The sequence below is a fragment of the Gopherus evgoodei genome, chromosome 8 (assembly GCF_007399415.2).
Source record: "Gopherus evgoodei ecotype Sinaloan lineage chromosome 8, rGopEvg1_v1.p, whole genome shotgun sequence".
Lineage (NCBI taxonomy): Eukaryota > Metazoa > Chordata > Testudines > Testudinidae > Gopherus > Gopherus evgoodei.
This window is the reverse complement of record NC_044329.1, coordinates 7,067,375-7,086,788: the sequence shown is the minus strand read 5'-3', so window position 1 is coordinate 7,086,788 and position 19,414 is coordinate 7,067,375. Positions and strand designations below refer to the sequence as shown.

Below are 19,414 nucleotides of genomic sequence, written 5' to 3'. Positions count from 1 at the left end.
TAGATTGGGGTGTGTATGTAGAGGGGACACAGGTGTGATAATTTAAAACAATAATCACCATGAGACTTTGCACAGATAAAGAGCCATTCTCTGGAGGAGCTCAAAGCACATTACAAAGGGGGGCGGTTTTATCCTCCATTGATGGGTGAGAAAATGGAACATAGTGGGCCACGCAAGCTGGGCCAAGCTGGCATTAGAACTCAGGTCTTCCCTCTCCCCATCCATGAGTCCAGCCTAAGCTGCCACTGATTTGTCATTTCCTGGAGATGGTTTGGGGATCAGAAGCAGCTGCCTTCATTATGTGCACAAATGGGCACTCCCTGGGGCAGAACAGGGAAGCAGCGCCTAAGTGTCCAGCTGCAAATTCAGGATTTGGGAGCACAGTTTAGGTGGCCACTTAATGGGGCTGAAATCAGCGTTTAATGGTGGCTGTTTCCCGGTCGTTTTTCTTTCTCCCCCTCCCAGCGCAGGCAGAATGCCCCAGACAGAGCAGTGCTTCTGGTGCAGTTGTCAGGCCCTTATCCTTTCCCATGTGCAGGGAGCCATCACTCCTTCCCTTGCAATGAGTCCAGGCTGCTGTCCAAGTCTCAGATGGTCTGGTAGGACTGTAACAAAGGGATCTAGGTTGATAAACCAGCCGGAGCCAACTCAGAGAGCCCCAGGGAGGAATCTGGGCTCAGGTGAGACATACGTCTCCTTGGACACCTGTGAAACAAGATGGGTCATTCACGGAAACAAAACCACAGCAGGTGTCAGAGAACGCAAGGAATGCCCAGAGGAAGAGAAGGGTGGTTTGGTGGTGTGATGCCAGCTCCTCACTCTGCCACGCAAGAGAGATGGCTTGGGAGTGGGACCAGGCACTGCCAGAGGCCATGGGTGGAGGAGGGGATGGTGTTACTTACAGAGGGGAGGGATGAAGCAGGACACACAGAGCCTGAGCATGCAGCTATGGGCATTAGCCTAGCTCTCTAAACCCAGACCAGAGCACTGAAACAGAGGGGGGAATGTTAGCGGGGGAGCAGGGGGCAACAGACAAGAGACTGAATAAAACCATACTGCTCCACAATCCAATGCTGCCTGTTATAGCAATGGCAGCTTGATACAGACGAGTGGGTTTGGGGGGAGTGGGGCATTCATTGTGCTCAGTTGTCTTATTCAGGGCCTTGGTGGGTCGATAACAAACTAGGCAGGGCAGAGAGTCCCGCTCTAGTGGCTTCTGGAGAATGTGATCCATCAGCTTCCCCTCTCAAAGGGCTAACGTCCGTTTCCGCGCTGGCTCCCTCCCAGCTGTTGGAGCCCTATGTTCTTGCAGTGAGTGGGGAGAACTGAGGTACCGGGGACCTCCTCCAGCCGCAGCCCATGCTACTGCAGTTCCTCCAGCTGGGGGAGGCTGGGAGCTCCCACCAGCCAGTGCGTCCTTATAGGGCTCATCCCCCTTGTATAGCCTCCCACACAGTGCCCCCTGCTGGGGAGACGCAGGGAACGTACAATTGTGTAGAAAACCTGTGCCGTGGGTGATGGGGGGAGACCTCCCAGGCAGGAGGGAGGGGACGAGGTGCCTGCTGCTGGGAGCTCTACTTGCCTGCCGTGCGCTACGCAACACTCTTGCTGATCAAGAAAAGGCCATCGTTACCTTTTATCTAAAAAAATTGCATTAAAAAGCCCAGAATCCTGCCCCTTCCCACGGTGCCGGCCCCTGCCTGCTTCTGCTCAATCCCACACAGGGGAACATCCCCTGCCTGCTCTAGTAGATCGCCTCTCCGTCCTGCTCCGGTGGTGCCATCCCCTGCCTGGGCTGGCACACTCCCTCCGCCTGCCTGGCAGTAACAGCTGTGTCTGATGTGGCCGATCCCATTCACTGCCCCATCCTCTGCCTGTCCTCTAGGTCCCGGCTTGGCTTTCGTGGTGTATCCCCAGGCCATGACGATGCTTCCTCTTTCTCCACTCTGGTCTTTCCTTTTCTTCTTCATGCTGCTAACCCTGGGCCTGGACAGCCAGGTAAGGACACAAGATGGTGACCCAAGTCCTTTAACCCCCCCTCCCCAGCACACAGCCCACTGGCTTAGGGTGGCTTGTTTTCCCTTATGTGCAGTTTGCCTTCATGGAGACCATTGTTACCGCAGTGACCGATGAGTTTCCTTATTACCTGCGTCCCAAGAAGGCTTTTTTCTCAGCCATCATCTGTATCGCCATGTACCTGATGGGGCTCATTCTCACGACAGAGGTAGGCAATCTGTCCCATGGGACAGCTTGTCAGGGTCGACTTTGACTGGTGTCTGAGTGCTCACTTAGTTCAGGATTTACAGGGGGACGTTTGTCAGCTCCATGATCATTAGTGACTATGACTGAGTGGGAGGGGGCTCGGGAAGAGAAATGGATGGAGTGTCCCACTGGATAGGGCTGTGGGAGTGGAGAGGCTAAGTGATATCAGAAGAGAGTGAATCATTCACAGGGAATAATGTATCCAATCAGCAGAGCCCATGTATATTAACGTTTCGCTGTGAGTATTTCTGTGTTTGAGATTCAAAATCCAAGCTGCAGCTGATCTAATATGTGGCGTGGCATTATTTCTGTCCCCTGATTGGACAAGCATGCTAAAAGGATGGTTACACTGGCATTCACTTCCTATGAATATTCAGGCTCCTAAAACTCAGCCTCCCAAATGTCACCAGGAAAGGGGCACAAGAGAATCCATCCCAAAAGACCAGGGAACGGGGGTGGGAGCTTGTTGACCAGCTCTGGCGATAACAGGTCCTTCTCTGAGGGTCTGGCTGCTTGTGATTCTCTCTCTCTCTAGGGTGGGATGTACTGGCTAGTCCTGCTGGATGACTACAGTGCTGGGTTTGGACTCATGGTGGTGGTGATTACAACCTGCCTGGTGGTGACACGTGTCTATGGTAAGGGCAACTGGCCTCCATGGACTCTCCTGAGCAGGGCATGTGGTGAAACATCTAGAGGTTCATGCAAAAGCTTGTGAAGCAACAAGGACATGGAAGTGAGAGCTGGGGAGGAGAAACTCATCGATTCAGTGGGTGTCTGAACTGGAGCAGGAGGTGTCGTTTCCAGCTTGTGCAGATGAACTCCATGGCAGAGGGCTAGACACCTCAGCTCTAGGCTCTTGCTGTGTCCCAGGTGTCAGTGCAGCTGGATGCAAGTTCCAGATCAAGCCAGAGACATTTGTGTCACAATGGTAGCGGATAGCTAAGTTTAACCCCTTCCTTGCTCTCCTAGCAGAGCCGAGAAAGTCACGTGATACTGAAGGAGACAACCTATCCGTTGTTTTGCTGGCTCTCTCGGCCCCCATGGCTGACACAGCCCAATCCCTGAGCTCACACCTCAGGTGGGGTGCCTCTGTGGAGCATGGAGATTCGCCAGGAGATCCCGCACCTAGAGTTGCTGGCTGATTTCTCATGCCATCTCCTCCTCTTTTCTCTAGGCATGAAGCGGTTCTGCCGGGATATTCATATGATGCTGGGCTTCCAACCAGGGCTGTACTTTAAAGCCTGCTGGATGTTCCTGTCCCCGGCAATGATGCTGGTAATTGGTGTGACCCTGCCGACGTTTGCTGAGCTTCCCTTACTCTGCCGTGCCCCATTGTCATGGTCTCAGCACCATTTGGATTAGTCCCATTGGGACAAAATCTTTCCCAAGTCGTCTGGCTCCCCCTCTCAGCCAGCAGCATGGAATGGTCCTTGCACCCTCGTATCAGCATGGGTCTCCAACCTGCTTAACCTTGGTGGGTTCTTTGTATCCCCTTCCCATCCCAGCCTGGGGAACCCAGGTTCCGGGGGGGAGTGGAAGGAGGGGAGAGTCACTAAGTTCTAGGGCTGGGCTTGGGTGAGAAATCTTCAGAGGATTTGGGATGCCAGCCTGTGACAGTCCTCGGGGTAGCTAGGTCTGGGAGTCATCTTGTTACCCCCCTGCTGCCAACATGAGAGAGTCTTGCTTGTGCTTAACTGGGTGTCTGCTCACTGACATCTCCAGCCTGTTAGCCACCCAAGCGCTCTGCTCTGGGCTATGCCAGCCCTAGCTTTGCCTTACAGGTTAACATTAGGTGTGTTCCAGATCCCGAGCCCCTTTGAAGCGTTTCCCCATAGCGTTCAGCCCCTTCTCCACTGAACACTCCCAGAAACACCAGGTTTGCCACCCCCAAAGGAACAGTACTCACACCAGCGTTTACAATTCAGCTCAGGCCCAGCACCTTGCTTCACACCACCGCACTGAGATACATTGATAGTGAAAACAGCCATGCATTTACTATCAGAGTGCCAAGATTCAAGTGATCGTGAGTCAGGAAACGGGAAACAAAATCATTGCCCGTTTTCTAGAGACTAACCTCGACTATGGTTAGCCTCCTGTCTAAAATGTTATCTCACCCAAAGCCTTTTGCAACATCTTCAGCCCAGCTGGGCTGCAATCCTGATTTCATGAATGTCATAGCACTGCCCATTTACCTCCTAGGGGCAGGATAAAGGGGTGTCTTCTGTGACTTCTACTTATATCCCCAGAGTTGTTGTCGATCCACAGAGACAGGATAACCCCCCATGGCTTTTGTTTCCTGTGTGCTGCTCTTTCTATTGAATCACATCTCGTCAATAATTTTGTGTGTCAAGGGGCATCCATTGTGTTAGCTACAATGTTTCATTCACATCCAACAGAGATCAGACCTGCAGACATATCTCCACAACACACCAGTCAAGATCCATGGGTCCTCACATACACCATATGTTGTGATAGGCATATCTCATCCAGCCCATAAGTGCCCCAGCAACTATGTAGGGGAAACCAGTCAGTGCTATGCACTTGAACGAACTCACAGAGGAAAATGATAAAAGACAAAACCACCGTATCACCTGTGGGTGAACACTTTTCACACAGCGATCACTCTCTATCTGACCTCTCAGTCCTCATCCTCCAAAGAAACCTGCCCAACACTTCCAAAATACGAGCCTGGGAGCTTAAATTCACAACTCAGCTAGACACTACAAGTCATGGGCTGAAGAGTGACACTGGAGTTGTGGTTTATTATGACAATCTGCAATGCACTAGTTCCACCTCACCCCCCAACCCCTGATTTTTGTTCTGTGACGGCAGAGGTGTTACTGGGCCACCTCACCTTGAATGGGCCCTTAGACTATGTGCTAACTATTTATGCTAAACTCTGTTTGACTTGTATTTAGTTGTGACACCCTGAGTACTTTCCCCAGACCTGAAGAAGAGTCCTGTGTAGCTTGAAAGCTTGTCTCTCTCTCTCACCTGTAGAAGTTGGTCCAATAAAAGATATCACCTCACCCACCTTGCCTAGACAACAGAGGGACAGGTGAATAAACACCTCGTCTGGCAAAAAATCTGGTTCTCCAGCTCTGCTGTGATGCAAATTAAGAACATATTGGCCATGCTGTGTGTACACATAACTCCTTGCATAGCACCTGTACATACTGTTCACAAAGAGACCGGTGTGACGCTGGCTTCATTGAGAGATGTTGGTGAACCAGAATGTGCAGTCCAGAATCAGATCATTCCTGTAACACCCTGGCCAGCTGGCCCGAGGGGTTCTGGGTCACACAGCCCCAGGAAGGACTTCATCCCTTGGACCTCTCCCTGTGGTGCAGGCCCTGCTAGTGTACAATATAGTCAAGTACCAGCCCTCAGAGTATGGGAGTTACCGTTTCCCATACTGGGCCGAGGTCCTTGGCATCCTGATGGGGCTGTTCTCCTGCCTGATGATCCCCACAGGGATGGTGGTCGCGGTGCTCAGAGAAGAAGGGACACTGTGGGAGGTAAGTGGCAGATGGAGGTGGGCAGCAGCCTGTAAAAAGGGAGAGGATTCTACCCCTCCAGGGCATCTCTTCCCTTGGCTGCATCCCCCGGCTCTCCCCACTGCGTTTTTCTGTGTCATGAAATGTTGGTCTTTGGTTCCTGCTGGGTAACAGACAACCCCCCTCCTGCTCATTTTGGAGTCCTCGTTCTAGCCATAGAGCAAAAGGGGGCCGGGCGCCTGGGGCTGTTCCCAGGTGTGAGGGCTGAGAATTGAGCATCATGTCAGGCTGGGCTACCTCACAGCTGCCTGTCTAGGGCAATCCTTCCGCTCTCCAGGCTCATGGCGGCTGGGGCTAGGGCTGTTAGCTCCCCCAGCAGCTCTGCCTGGTCAGGAGTTGAGGGCCCCAGAATGCCTATCTTGTCTAATCTTTGCAGAATGGATTTAATGCATCTGCCCCAGCAAACGCAAAGGCCTCACCTCAGCAGCACGGGTTCTCATCCCACCCTCCCTGTCCACGAATCCCGGGAACTGGTGTACAGGGCAGCATATTCCCGTGTATTTACAATGGTGTGTGGCACCCTCTAGTGGTGTGCACAGGACATCAAAGTCATGCATATTTCAGATGCAGACCTGGAATGATAATCCAGAGAGGAAACAGGCCCCGCCTCACTTCTTTGCCAGGCCCCATGGCAACACATCGTGATATCACTATTCGTGGCTCACACATGGATGGGGCCTATGCACAGATTCCAAATGCAGCCCACGTGCAGGGAGGGGGCATGGATGCACCGGAGCTTGCCCCATTTGGCATGTAGGCAGTGTGTCTGGAGATAGCTGCATGAGGATTCATGGTGCATGCTGGACAGCAGGCAACACACCTGTGTGTGTTTGCACCTCCATAAGAGAAGTGCCCAGCAGCTCTGGACGTGTTTTGTGACATTAATGTAGTGGGCCATGCAATTAAAACAGTGTAAGTCAGTGGATTTGCCTAAGGTGACCAGACAGCAAGTGTAAAAAATCAGGATGGGGTGGGGGGTAATAGGTGCCTATATAAGAAAAAGCCTCCAAAATCAGGACATCTGGTCACCCTAGATTTGCCTCAGGAAAATGAAGTTCTGATGGCAAAATCTACAGCCAGGTATAAAGAGGTGGCACAGATTTCCACGTACAGCCTCTCTGTTCCCTGAGTTACAGAATCACAGAAACATAGAAGGGACCTCAAGAGATCTAGTCCATCCCCCTGGAATGAGGCAGGACCAAGTAAACCTAGATCATCCTTGACAAGCGTTTGTCCAACCTCTTCTTAGAAATCTCCGACAGTGGAGATTCCACAACCTCCCTGGGTAACCTGTTCCAGGACTTCACTGTCCTTATAACTAGAAAGTTTTTCCTCATATCTAACCTAAATCTCCTTTGCTGCAAACTAAGCTGATTACTGATTGTTCTAGACATAAAGAACAATTGATCACTGCCCTCTATTAGAGCAACCATTTATATATGTGAAGACTGTTACATGCCCCTGCAGCCTTCTCTTCTGAAGACTAAACATGCTCAACTCTTTCAACCTTTCCTCATAGATCAGGGTTTTCTAAACTTCTTATTTTTGTTGCTCTCCTCTGGACTCTCTCCAATTTTTCCACATCTTTTTTCAAGCATGGTACCCAAAACTGGATGCAGTCCTCCAGCTCCCCGGTCTTACATATGACACTGCTGTTAATATAGCCCTCAAGAGTATTTGCCTTTTTTGTCACCGCATTATACAGTTGACATATTCAGTCTGTGACCCATGATAAGCCCAGATCCTTTTCAGCAGCACTGCTGCCCAGCCAGCTATTCCCCATTTTGGAGTCATGCATTTGATTTTTCCTTCCTGAGTGTAGTACTTTGCCCTTGTCTTGTTATCATCATTTGGTGATGAACAACAGAAGGAGAAAAACAGAAATAATGCCTTTAACTGGGTCAGATGTGAGGCTCCCCTGCAACTGTCCAAATGCTGAGCCTTAATGGGTCCGTGCTTAAGGCTCCGCAGTGCCAAATAATCATTACCCATTGTGGCTCAGTATTGCCCCCAAAGCAATCTCTCTGGGCACTACGTTTTACAAGGGCCATGGCTGTGTTTGGGATGGGCTCAGGTAGCCGGGTTTGGCAGTAGCTGAGGTCAGTAAGATCAGCTGTTTCGGGCTGATGCTCTGAAGTTTCAGCTATTCCTGTGTACATTTTGCTGCATTCTCCCTCCCTGTTGACAGGAACTACATTCATGTTGTAGATAACAACACTAAGCCATAGCAATGGCCTTTCTGACTCCGTTAACACACTCCAGAAGCCCACACCCTTCCTGCCTGCCCAGGAGCAGAGACGGGTAGCTCTGGGCTACAGACAAACACCCCCTAGGGAATAGGATTAGAGCTCAGAACACCAGTTTGCTTGTGCCCCATGCCAGGGTGGAGCCCAGCCAGGCTCCCAGAGGCCCTGTTGCAAAGAGAGGCAGACCCCTGCTCTCAAGGTTAAATGACCAGGCTCACTCCCAAAATAGCACCATGTAAATATCCTTGGAAGGTCTGATTCCTTCAGTGAATTTCTTCATTCCCTGACAGAGGAAAAACATACAACTGAGAGAGCTCAAGTGGCAAAGCTACACCCAGATCCAGGCGTCTCGGCAGCTTTGGCCACAAGAGAGGGATGAATCAGGGTTCTTGCTTTGGCCCAATCTCTAACACAGATTAATAAAAAAAAGGAAACTCCCTATCAGTCCCTACTTACTGCATGGCAGAGCCACAGCCCCTAGGATAAACCGTAGCAAATACAGGCACTTAATTCAGACCCCCCAACCCTTTCCCCCTAGACCACAAACAATGCCACTAGCTAGTTTACTAGAACACTGACAGGGGTTTTATACTGAGCTGCCTTCCCATCATGCCATGGGACAAGGCTATCCCCACCTCTCCAGTCATTAAGGGAAGGGTGGTTCAGCCAATCCCTGCCCTCTGTCCCTGAGTGCCCCCACCCCTTCTTGTGCAAACAGAGGCTTCTGCTGGTGGCTTGCAGCTGTGAGCTGGTGATTACTCATTAAAGCAATGGCAGTTCCGGTGGGCGGGGGTGGTGATTTTCCTGCACCAGGCTGGTGTCCCTGAGCCCTGCTGCTCATCACACAGATGTGAGGATAATAGTGGGAAGCTGCCCCCCCCCCACAAGCCAGTGCTGCCTCCCCCAAAGCCTCTCACCCTGCTGATTAGTCCTCAGGTGCATCAGGCCGTAACCTGACAGGAAAAGCACAGCAGCTCAGACCCCTGAGCTGCCCTTTGAGGGGCAGGTCTGCAGGGAGGGAGCTCCCCTCCAGCCACTGCTGAAGGACTTGGGCAGACAGGCAGCCCCTGTGGGTGCTGATCACACGGCTTCTGAGAGTGCCTTTACCCCTGAGAACCAATGAGCAGTGAACAAAGTGCCCGATGCGTTAATGAGATGATCCAAACACATAACGGCCCAGGCAGCAGAGATGGTCTAGTGCCCCATGTAATTACAGCACGTCCTGTGGGCCGGCTAGAGATGGTCTGGTGCCCCCTGTGATTACAGACCCCGTTGGTTCTGATGCCCTGACAGGAGCTGTGGAGTGAGTCTAGTGCAGAGCACTAGGTGGTGGAGCACTGTATGAAGAGCTCACCTGGTGATCTGTCACCACTGCTGAGCCTCAGTGCTTAGTGGGTGATTCTCTAACACCCCTGTTCATCTCCTGATTCCAACCACAGAGAATCCAGCAAGCCAGCCGGCCAGCCATGGACTGGGGCCCTTCTCTGGAGGAGAACAGAACAGGCATGTATGTGGCTACCTTGGCCGGCAGCCAGTCCCCTAAACCCTTGATGGTCCACATGAGGAAATACGGGGGAATTACCAGCTATGAGAACACAGCCATCGAGGTGGACAAGGAGATCGAGGAGGAAGAGGAGTCCATGATGTGAGGAGGCCACGAACCCAGTGGGGAGCAGAGAAGGGGGACTGCATCCGAACTTGACAGTGCACTTAGGCTCGGGCGTTAAAGGCCTTTCTAGGCAGCGGCGAGCTGGGTTGCACTTAGCACTTGGGCCGGTTAAACAGGCCTTTCTAGAGGCAGCTGCGAGCTGCTGACCTTCCAGCATCCCATGGGATGCCCTGGCCTGTCCAGGAGAACGCTGCTGAGAATTCCTATGTTGCTGAGATTTTCGTTCAGTGTGGCAGGCTGTGTAATGAATGTGTGTGTTAGCTCTCCAGTGTCCGGGACCAGCTGCCCAACCCTACCCTGCTCCAGGCCTGCCCCACCTTGCCTGGGTGCCCTCCGCTCAGAGTTATGACTCATCGACCCCTGTGTAAAGACTGCGACATGCACCCACTTTGCACTCCTTTTGCCCAGGCATCAGTGAGCAAGGCAGTGGAGAACAAGGCTAGTAGTAGCTGTTGTTGTTGCTAATCCTGTTTAACTCCAATGACACACGAACATTGTGAAGAAAGGATGTCTTTGTTAACCCCACCCTGTCAGTGGAGGGGTGTGAGTGCCCGTGGGTCCCACCTCTGCTGGGGTCCTCCAACAACAGCAGGGAAGACCAGATTGGCTATTCTTGATAGGTAAGTCTAGGGAAAAGAAACCCCATGTTATAAAACAAACCAACCTGCCCCCTCCCAGGCCTTTCTGGGCACATCAGAGAAAGGTAAAACCTGGCCCTGGGTCTGTGATAAATCAGTCCTTTGCAGGTTGCTCTTAAGAGGTATTTGCACTCTGGGCCCCTCTTCACACTCGGGGTGAGGTGGTGTCAGGTAAACTCCGCCGTGGACTGCAGCTGTCCCTCCCCTATTCCCGCCCAGGGTGGAGCAGAGTAGGGCCCATGGGGGCGATGTCTAATCTCAGCAGTGCCCTCCAGTCACACGCCCTGGGAGCAGAGTGCAGGGGCGAGGGAGCCCACTTGTCGTGATTGCCATGTGTTTTTTCCATTCGTTTGCAATGTGAGGGGGTCGGCCCACTCGCCCCTGAGCGAAGGATGCAGCAGGACCAGCCAGGCGCTCTCTGGCATTGGTGCTCCGTTGTGGTGCAGCGCTTGTGCTGTGCTGACTACCCCGTGAATTATGAATGAGAAGCTATGGGAAGTGTTACTAAAATAACTTCACAGAAAGGAATGGAAAAAACCTCTCTGCATGGGCTCTTTGCAAGATCCCAGTCGCTGGGCACAGAGACCCCATGCTGAGGGGCAGCCTCCGCTCCAGAGTCTTCTCCGGGCAGGGACAGAAATCCAGTCCCACTTCTTCTCTTCCAGTACCAGAGTCCATTCAAGGTGGGCATGGATCACCTCCCCTTGGAGTCCTGGTTATTGACGTTTTTTGGGGGGTGCCTCTTATCTCACATGGCAATTGGAAAATCCTGGACTGGCAATCAGTGCTTGCATGACATGGAGGATAGCTCCAGGAATATCCTGACTTGTCAAAGTCTCCAGGAAGTCCCCTCCCCCATGGCCTCTTACAATGCCTACAGTAGGGTGCCCAGATAGTAAGTGTGAAAAATCAGGACGGGGTGGGGGGAACAGGCGCCTATATAAAACAAAGCCCCGAATGTCAGGACTGTCCCTATATAATCAAGTCTTCTGCTCACCCTATGCTACACACACCTCTCCACACCTTCCTCCCTCGGCAGTCTGAGGGTGTGGGTACCCTGTGCACTGTGAGTACATCTACACAGCAAAAATCAATCAATCAGTCTGTGGCAGCGAGTCTCAGAGCTCGATCAGCTGACTTGGGCTTGTGGGGCTCAAAAGAGCAGTGTAGACATTCTGACTCAGGCTGAAACCCGGGATATGAGACCCTCCCCTGTTGCCAGGTTTCACAGCCCGGGTTCCAGCCCAAGCCTGAGCATCTACATTGCTTGTTTAGCCCACAGCTTGAACCCTGCATCAATTGACCTAGGCACTTAGCTGTGTAGACGTAACCTGAGCCTGGGCTCTGAATCAGATTTGAGCCCAAGTCCCACTTCTGACCACACACAAATCAGTCTGACCTGGGTCCTAGGACCCTCCTACGGGAGTGGTTCAGAGCCTGCGATCTGCCATGATGTGGGTCCAAGCCCTGGCAATTTGCAGTGTGGCTGCAGGTCAAGCTGCAGACCCAAGCCAGAAGGTCTGTGGAGTGCAGTGCGGAAGTGTTGGCAGGGCTGCGAGACCCGGGTCCAGCAGCGTGAAACCAGGTTTTCAATGCAGTGCGGGGATGTCTGCATTTTGAGCTGGGGGCGCAATCCCCTGTTAGCGCAATCAGAGGCAGTGCGCTAAAACAGCAGAGTAGCAGCAGTGGTGGGAGTAGCGGAAGGGGGTAGTTGCCTCCCCTCCCCCCATATGTGCTGAGAGTCTCCCACGGGATTGTACGTGAGGCTGCCAGGCCTTCCCGCTGCTGCGTCTACGCTGCTATGGTTAGCGCACTAGATTGGAGCTAGCGTGGGCACGTCTCTCTGAGCCAGACTTTGCCCGTCCTGCTCCAGTGTAGCCACACCCTCAGTGTTGGAGGCCACGGAATCAATGGCTTTTGGCAGCATGATTCCGGGTCCTGTGATTTCCAACCTTGCAAGCCTGCCCCGCAGGGTCCTGGCAGTCAGTGTGTGTTTGTGCATCTGTGCGTCAGCAGCTCAGCTCCTGTGGGTGCTGTTGTGCATGGAGGGTGAAGGGCTCCCTCTTTTAGGGAGCAGCAGTTCACTACCTAAGCTGCCCCCCTGGTGGTTTGTAGTGTACCCTGTGTTTGCCTACTGTGACGTGTGTTCTTGAGCGTGCGTGTTTTTGATGTAACACTGCAAACAAATGAAGATCCACCCTTCTGTGAGCACTGTTTTCACTGCACCCTGGGCTTGAAATGGGCAGTTACTGGCGGCTCCCCAGCTCACTCGCTCTTGCATTATTAACGCACCAGTTGTGTAGTGGTGAGACGCCACCTTGGGGGTGAGAAGGGTTATTTCCACTTCCAGCTGAGCAGTGTTTCCGACACAGCACTGAAGGACCAAAACTTCTCCCTTAACCTGAGCTCAAACCAGCCTGAACACAGGTTCCAAACCTACCAGCTCATTCCTAGAGGCCACTGAGCCCAATGCATCATCTCCCATAACCACCAGACAGCTGCTCCATGGAGGCCCTTAGGCCATTGTTTTTCATATTCATGATCCTCTGCACAGCCAGCTTCTGAGCGGGTACGTCTACACAGGGATACAAAACCCACGGCTGGCCTGGCTCAGCTGACTTGGGCTCGTGGGACCTTAGGCTGCAGGGCTGAAAAAATCACTGTGTAGATGTTCACACTTGGGCTGGAGCCTAAGCTCTGGGACCCTACAAGGGTGCAGAGTCCCAGAGCTGAGGTTTCAACACGAGGCCAGAGTCTACACAGAAATTTGTAGCCCTGCCTCCCAAGCCCCGTGAGCCCTAGTCAGCTGACCCAGACCTTTTATTGGTCTTTTATGCCTGTGTAGATGTACCCAGAGAGACTAGAAGCAGACACACCAACTTAGCACCAGAAAGGCTGTGCTTGGGGGTCCTTGCAACTGATTTCCAAGGCTGTATTTGAGATGGAGCAGAGCCAAATCCTAGCTCCAAACACCTCTGAACCCAGGGCTGAATTTTGAAAATGGCTCAGCCAAGCCCCAGGTCCCAACAACCTCCACGTGGGCTTAAAGTCTCTGTCTGGATCTGGATTTTATGGTTTGAGCCTTTCTCCGGCTCCAATAGCTCAGCTTCTGTGTGTCTCCAAATCGAACCTTCCCACTTCCTGAGGGCTATTGCATCTCCTGGAGTCCAGGACAATCTGGACTGGGTTTTGAAGAGCTCTGTGTTCCCGAGGTCCATCCTGGACTGGTTTGGGTTTTGAAGGGCTGTGTGTTCCCGAGATCTGTCCTAGACTGGATTGGGTTTGATTGTAGATGGCTTTCATGGGTAAATGAAGTTTTGTGGTACCGCGTGCTTAGTGCTAAATGCAATCTCTAGTACTGGTGGCTTTACGAGAGTCATCGTGTTGCAGTCAGCTACACTGCGACTGTCCCACTGTACATGCAATGGCCGTGCTGACCGAAGCCCTGCGGACTTTCCCGCCTGGGACCTTTGCCCCGAAGAAGATAAATACACAAGAAGCAGCCCAGGCACAGCAGCCAGCTCCCAGCATGCAACAGAGAGTCCTGTGAGCCAAGGAGCAGGCTGGTGGCCCTTCCTCAGATAGGCAGGGCCTGCCTGGCAGTCCTGTCTCAGCTCAGTTCCTTTCTGCGCTGAAGACTGGGACGAGACGGGCCACCCACCTGTGCGCTGCCCAAGGACAGCATATAACTGACCCCTGCACCTCCTGGAGTCACTTCTTCATCTCCCACATGCCGCTCCCTTCCTCAGTGCCACAGCAAACGGGTATTGGTGTGGGCATGGCCATGGGGGGACGGGGACAATGAGTGTAAATACTTTTATGATGAAATAAAGCTCTTGCCTCCCTCTGGAGTCCCAGGTATCCCAGCACCTGTGGTTGGCAGTGATCGAGCCCCAGCGGCTGGGAGCGAGACATTCCCGTGCTGGCCGGCTGCTTATCCTCCTGCGTGTGCGTACAAGGCTGGGCTAATGGTGGGCACTAGAGAGAGACGCAGCTATTCCCCCACTCGGAGCTCTGTTTTTCCCCTTTATGGCTGGTGCCTAATGGAGGTGACGCTGCTAATTGTTTCCCCTGTCGATAGGCCATCTCCCTCAGCTCAGAGCCCAGGGAACAGCTCTAATGGCTCTTGCTGTCCTGTCTGACAGCTCCCTTCTCCTCTCCCAGGGAATGCGGAACACCACACTGAGGACAGCTGGGAACCCCAGAGCACCCCGATGTCCCGAGCTCCCTTCTCCGCCCCTCTGGCAACAATCAGTGCCCGGTGCCCAGAGCGAGCGACTCAGGGGAGGGTGGCTCTGTGTTGGGGCTGCCCTGCCCCACTTGCCACTGGGTAACCATTTGCTTTCCTCGTGCGTCAAGCCTTCCACACTCATTCTATATGACTCACTTTCACAATCCTCCTCTCCACCACCCAGAGACTGAGGGGCCCCAGCAGTGAGGGTCTTCCCTTCGCCTCCCTGCCTAATCCTGGCATAGCTGCTGCAGCTCAGACACCAAGCCAGAGAGGGGCAGCACTGGGTACCTGCACAGAGCCCTGAGCTAGGTAGCTAGGCTTTGGTCAGACACACGTACGGGGCTCAACACTGGGGTAACTGGGTGGAATGCTGTCCCCTGGCTATACAGGAGGTCAGACTGCATGAACTAATTCTTATTTTTTGGGTTACCATAGGACCCAAGAGCCTCAGTCACAGACCAGGACCCCATCGCGCTAGGCGCTGTACAACACAGAACAAAAAAGACAGTCCTGAGACACTGGCAATCTAGGCATAAGCTTGGTCCTTTCTGGCCTTAAACTCTAGAAATCTATAAATTTCCACTGAGCTGACTAGGATTTGAGGGGGTTCAGCCCCTTCCAGAATCAGGTCCCCAGCATGCAACTCCCAGCCCTGGAGACTAAAATAGATTGAGCTCGGCTGTGGCTCTGGTTCCTCTCCATTCAGACAGCCGATACTCTCACTGCCTGTGCTCTGCTCCAACAATACCGCGACTGCTCATGCTCCCCTGGCCTCCCTTTGCATGGGACAGTGCGAGAGCCAGGCTGCATTCGCACGGATTGCTTCATGGCACACGGCAAATCTGCAGCATCTCGGGCAGAGGAAATGGATGCTTCCTAGCCGACTGCACGTGTGACACAGTGGCTGGCAACCTGGCCTGGCGATGTGTGGATTCTGGGCTCAGACCCAAGGCAGTGCAGTAACAGAGGGCGCTGCGACACTAGAGATGCTGTTCTTCCAACGATTTGCTTAGCTTGGCAGCTCTTTGGGGCAGGGCCCGTTGTTTTGTTCTGGGTTTGCATGGTCCCTAGTGCACCGGGGCCCTGGTCTGGGGCTGCTAGATGCTATGGTAATGGAAACAAGTGGGGATAAGATAACATGACGCTGAAATAGGAATTAAATCATCTCCTTTCTGCGTTGCTGGACCTCCCGGCGGTAACTACAGACACGAACAATGTCCCATCTGCGCTGAGGCACACCCTGGTGTTCTTGTCAGTCATCCCAAGGCTGTCGGTGAGCTGTCGCTGGGCACACCATGGCTGCTGCCTGCATAGTCACTGCCCACCCAGCATGGACTGGGCTCCCCGCAGCGTGACCCCTGCCTCATGGCCAGCTGGAGGACAGCATCTGCTTGAAGTCACAGGCTCCAGGCACCGGTGGGAGGTGCATCAAGGGCAAGCCTGCCGGCTGGTCTGTTGGAAGAGGGCTGTGACCGCAGAAGGGAAGGGGCCCGAGGAATAACGCCCTCAGAGGACTGCGGCCTACTTAGCGTTTTACATTGAAGGGGGAGTGGATCAGAGATTTCACCTGCTTTCTCCTACTCTGCTCTAGGGGACACTGAATTCTGGGCTGCGGGGCGTGGTCTCCCCAAAGAGAGAGCGCCCCCCTCCTTGTGCCCTGGAAGAGGGGCAGATGCCTATATTTTGTGCATGAGCAACCCCCTCTTCGGCCGTATCTGCCCTTTCCCCCTGCCCGGGGGTGCTCCAGCACCAGCGGAGTTAATCATTAGCGGCCCGCCATAAAGGGATGGGTTATGGAACGTTCCGTTTCTGGCAGGGCCTAGGAAGGGGGGTGCAATAAAGATTTACGGCTGCAGCCAACGATGTGCTCTGACCTTGACACTGTTTACCCAAAAGGAGACATCAGCGTGCAGTTTTATGGCCTCAGCCCCCGGCCATTGGGCGAGGGCGAGGGCTCCTGGGAGTGGATTGGGTCGAGGAGGAGCTGATTGGCGAACAGCGAGGGAGCTAAGTAACGGGGCGAGCGCCAATTGGCCAGGGGAGTTGGCGGTTAGGGCAGCGAAGAAGGGAGTTGAACTGATTGGCTGGGTAGCTGGGGTGTGTTTGCTGGTAGAACCAGTGCAGTGAGCTTGGGGAAGGCTGGGTGGGGCGTGCAGGGCAGGCCGTGGGTCACCTGGCCGATCAGTGACAATACACTGGTGAGGTGGCTTGATGAGTGACTCCCTCCTGCCAGCGAGACAGGCTCACACTGCTCATTCCCACCTATTGCCCTACCCCCACTCAGGTGGGGTTCCTCAGGGATGGGTCCGTCCCCACCTCCATCTCTCCGCTGGCCCTTCTTCCCCACCAAAGGAAGCCTGCCTGCCACTAGAGTATGGGGAGGACACGGTTTGGGTGAACTGTGGAGAGCTGTCCAGGCTGGGGCTGGGGTGAGCGAGTCAGCAGGAGCTGAGGAAAAGGCTTGCTGCTGGCTGACTTCCGTGTTTGGTGCGGTTTGATTCCCATGGGAATAGGGTGGAGATGCCCTGGTTAAGCAAACACTTCCCCCTTGCAAAGGAAGAGGCTATAAAACATTTACCCAGAGCCAGCCTCACATGTCAGTTAAATGTATGTCACTGTCCCTCTGGGGGGGGTGGAAGGGAGAAAGCAAATACCACATGCCGACAGCCCACCCCACGGCTCACACCCTCATGCCATTTATAGCTCCTGTTGCCTAGGCTTTGGTGTGACTCTGAGATCGTTTCACACCCGCACGTGGCTACCCGCGCACCATTAACATGGGGAGCTGGACGCTCAATTCGAGACCTGGGGTCCAATTCGCATAGACAGCTTTGAACATTTCAGCTCCCAAACCCACCTGACTGCAGCACCTCTGAAAATCAGGCCCTAGATGTCTCCAGTTGGGCACCCAGAACCACAGGCACCCCAAATTACAGGCCACTTTTGAACATTCGGTTCCTCAGTGACTCAGGAATAGAGTCCAGGTCTCTGTGTCCTGATGCCCTGGCCTCTGCTTTAGGCACAAGATCATCCTTCCCACCTAACATGCACCTTCACCCACAAACAGGCCAGCCCCCTCTCACTGCTCACCCTTCAGCAGGGAGGTCCCATTCCCTATGGGGCAGCACACCAAGGATGCTCCAAGTCTCACACACAGGCATTCCCTTGTCTCTGCTTGGCTACCGGTTATAAAAGGAGGCAGCCATCAGGAACTGGAGGTGGATATGACAGAGCAGGGGAGGGAGCTCTGGCAGGTACAGACAGCTGGGTAGAGTGTGGAGAATACAAGCCCAAAATGAGGAACTTGTGGATGTCCAACATGATACACTCTAAAGGGATTTGAGTTTCAGGAAGTGCTAAGCACACAGAAAGTGTCTCAAGTCGGGCACCCACGATCATGAGGCCATTTTGAAAAGCTTGCCCAGTATCTTTGGGAAAGCTCCTCTAGCTGAATTTGCACTGGGGGACTCACCTGGGGAAGCTAGTTGTGCATTGCAGACTTGGCAGTGAGAACAAGCTGCTGAAGTTAAGTTCTGTATTTTGCACAGCTGCGAATTTGGAACAGTTGGGTCTGCGTCTGGGCTGGAGCTGGTGCCATTTTTAAATGTGCAATTGTTTTCAGGTGCAGCGACGTGTAAGTGAAAACAGCAGTGTGATGCTAACGAACTGTCTGCTTGCCACAAGCAGAAAGGCAGCCAGAATTCCTGGTGGGTGCAAAACTGACCCTGGAATAGCAGAGGTAGGGAACAATCCAGGGTAGTAAGACAATTCAACGACCCTGCAAGTTTGATTTTACTTGTCAATAATGAAAGAAGCTGGGTTGGCTATTGTTGCAAGGCAGAAAGTGAATCGGGACCCAGCACACCAGAATTACAGACCGGGTGGGGAGCGTTGCGCTGGGCTCTGCTCTTTATTTCTAGCAGCCCGCGTAAGGCCTGAGTCCCGGGGAACTGTCTTATTCACATTTGGTTTTCAAAGTGCAGAAGAAGCCCTGCCAAGTTCTGTGACACGTGGCAATTTCTGATCCAGTTTGTAGTCCTGGTTGAAGTTGAAGAAGAAGAAAACACTTGACTTGATGGCATCTGAAAAGCAAAGTGGTCTGTGATTGCAGCTCTTCTGAGTCGGAGGCTCCTATTTACAACAGCAGGTTTGGACTCAGTGGGAGCACAGGCTTAAATCCTGGCAGGTGCACACCATGGGATTGGACAGTTAGCTGGGTGTGGGTCTGTCAGGGGAGGCCTCTCTTCTGCTCTTTCTGGTTACTAAAAATCCCTTGGGAATTTCTGTAAGAATAAGGGTTTGTCCCTGAGTTCTGAGCTGGGCCAAATTTTCACCCCCACTCTCCGTTTGCAACCCACTCTGTGCTGGTCAGCTACCACACTGTACTCCAGAGGTGGCTGCATTTCAGTGATGCCATGTGTAGTGATAAAATGCTTTAGGATATTATTAATTTTTATTTCTGATCCTGGCCAGTAACCTGGGCACAGCAGGATTCTGGGGTAACACTTCTCCCCAGACTACAAGGCCTCTGGCTCTGTAGAAGGGCAGGACTGCAAACTCCATAGGGTAGGAACTCATTTTCTCCCCAGGAGCCCTTACCATCCCTGTTGCAAACAGGCTGGTCTGGAGTGTCTTGGCAAAGCCAGCCCTGCTGCATCATTCCCTCATGAGACAGGAAATGAGAACCTCTTGGCTAAGCATCCTCATGCCCTGGATAAAGAGGCCAAGCAAAAGTAAATCCACACCATGCATCTGTGGGAGACCAGAGCTTCTGATGGCTCCAGCTGGCAGCTGCAGAGCCCCAAGAT

General features: G+C 53.1%; 1 protein-coding gene across 4 annotated transcripts in view; it reads left to right on the top strand.

Annotated features, from left to right (window-relative positions):
- SLC6A7 (solute carrier family 6 member 7) overlaps window positions 1-13,847 on the top strand; it is a 32,600-nt gene extending 18,753 nt beyond the window's left edge. For 2 of the 4 annotated variants that reach the window (XR_004001517.1, XR_004001519.1), the window contains 7 exons: window positions 1,886-1,998; window positions 2,093-2,224; window positions 2,798-2,897; window positions 3,437-3,537; window positions 5,613-5,780; window positions 9,505-9,769; window positions 9,820-10,563. Coding sequence is in view for 1 of the 4 variants with exons in the window: in XM_030571742.1 (XP_030427602.1) it covers window positions 1,886-1,998; window positions 2,093-2,224; window positions 2,798-2,897; window positions 3,437-3,537; window positions 5,613-5,780; window positions 9,505-9,714 (824 nt within the window). In the remaining 3 variants the exon portion in view is untranslated. Of the gene's footprint in view, window positions 1-1,885; window positions 1,999-2,092; window positions 2,225-2,797; window positions 2,898-3,436; window positions 3,538-5,612; window positions 5,781-9,504; window positions 9,799-9,819; window positions 10,564-13,762 lie in introns of those variants that run through there. The other 2 variants (XR_004001518.1, XM_030571742.1) reach the window with 2 other exon arrangements.
- The last annotated feature ends 5,567 nt before the right edge of the window (window positions 13,848-19,414 follow it).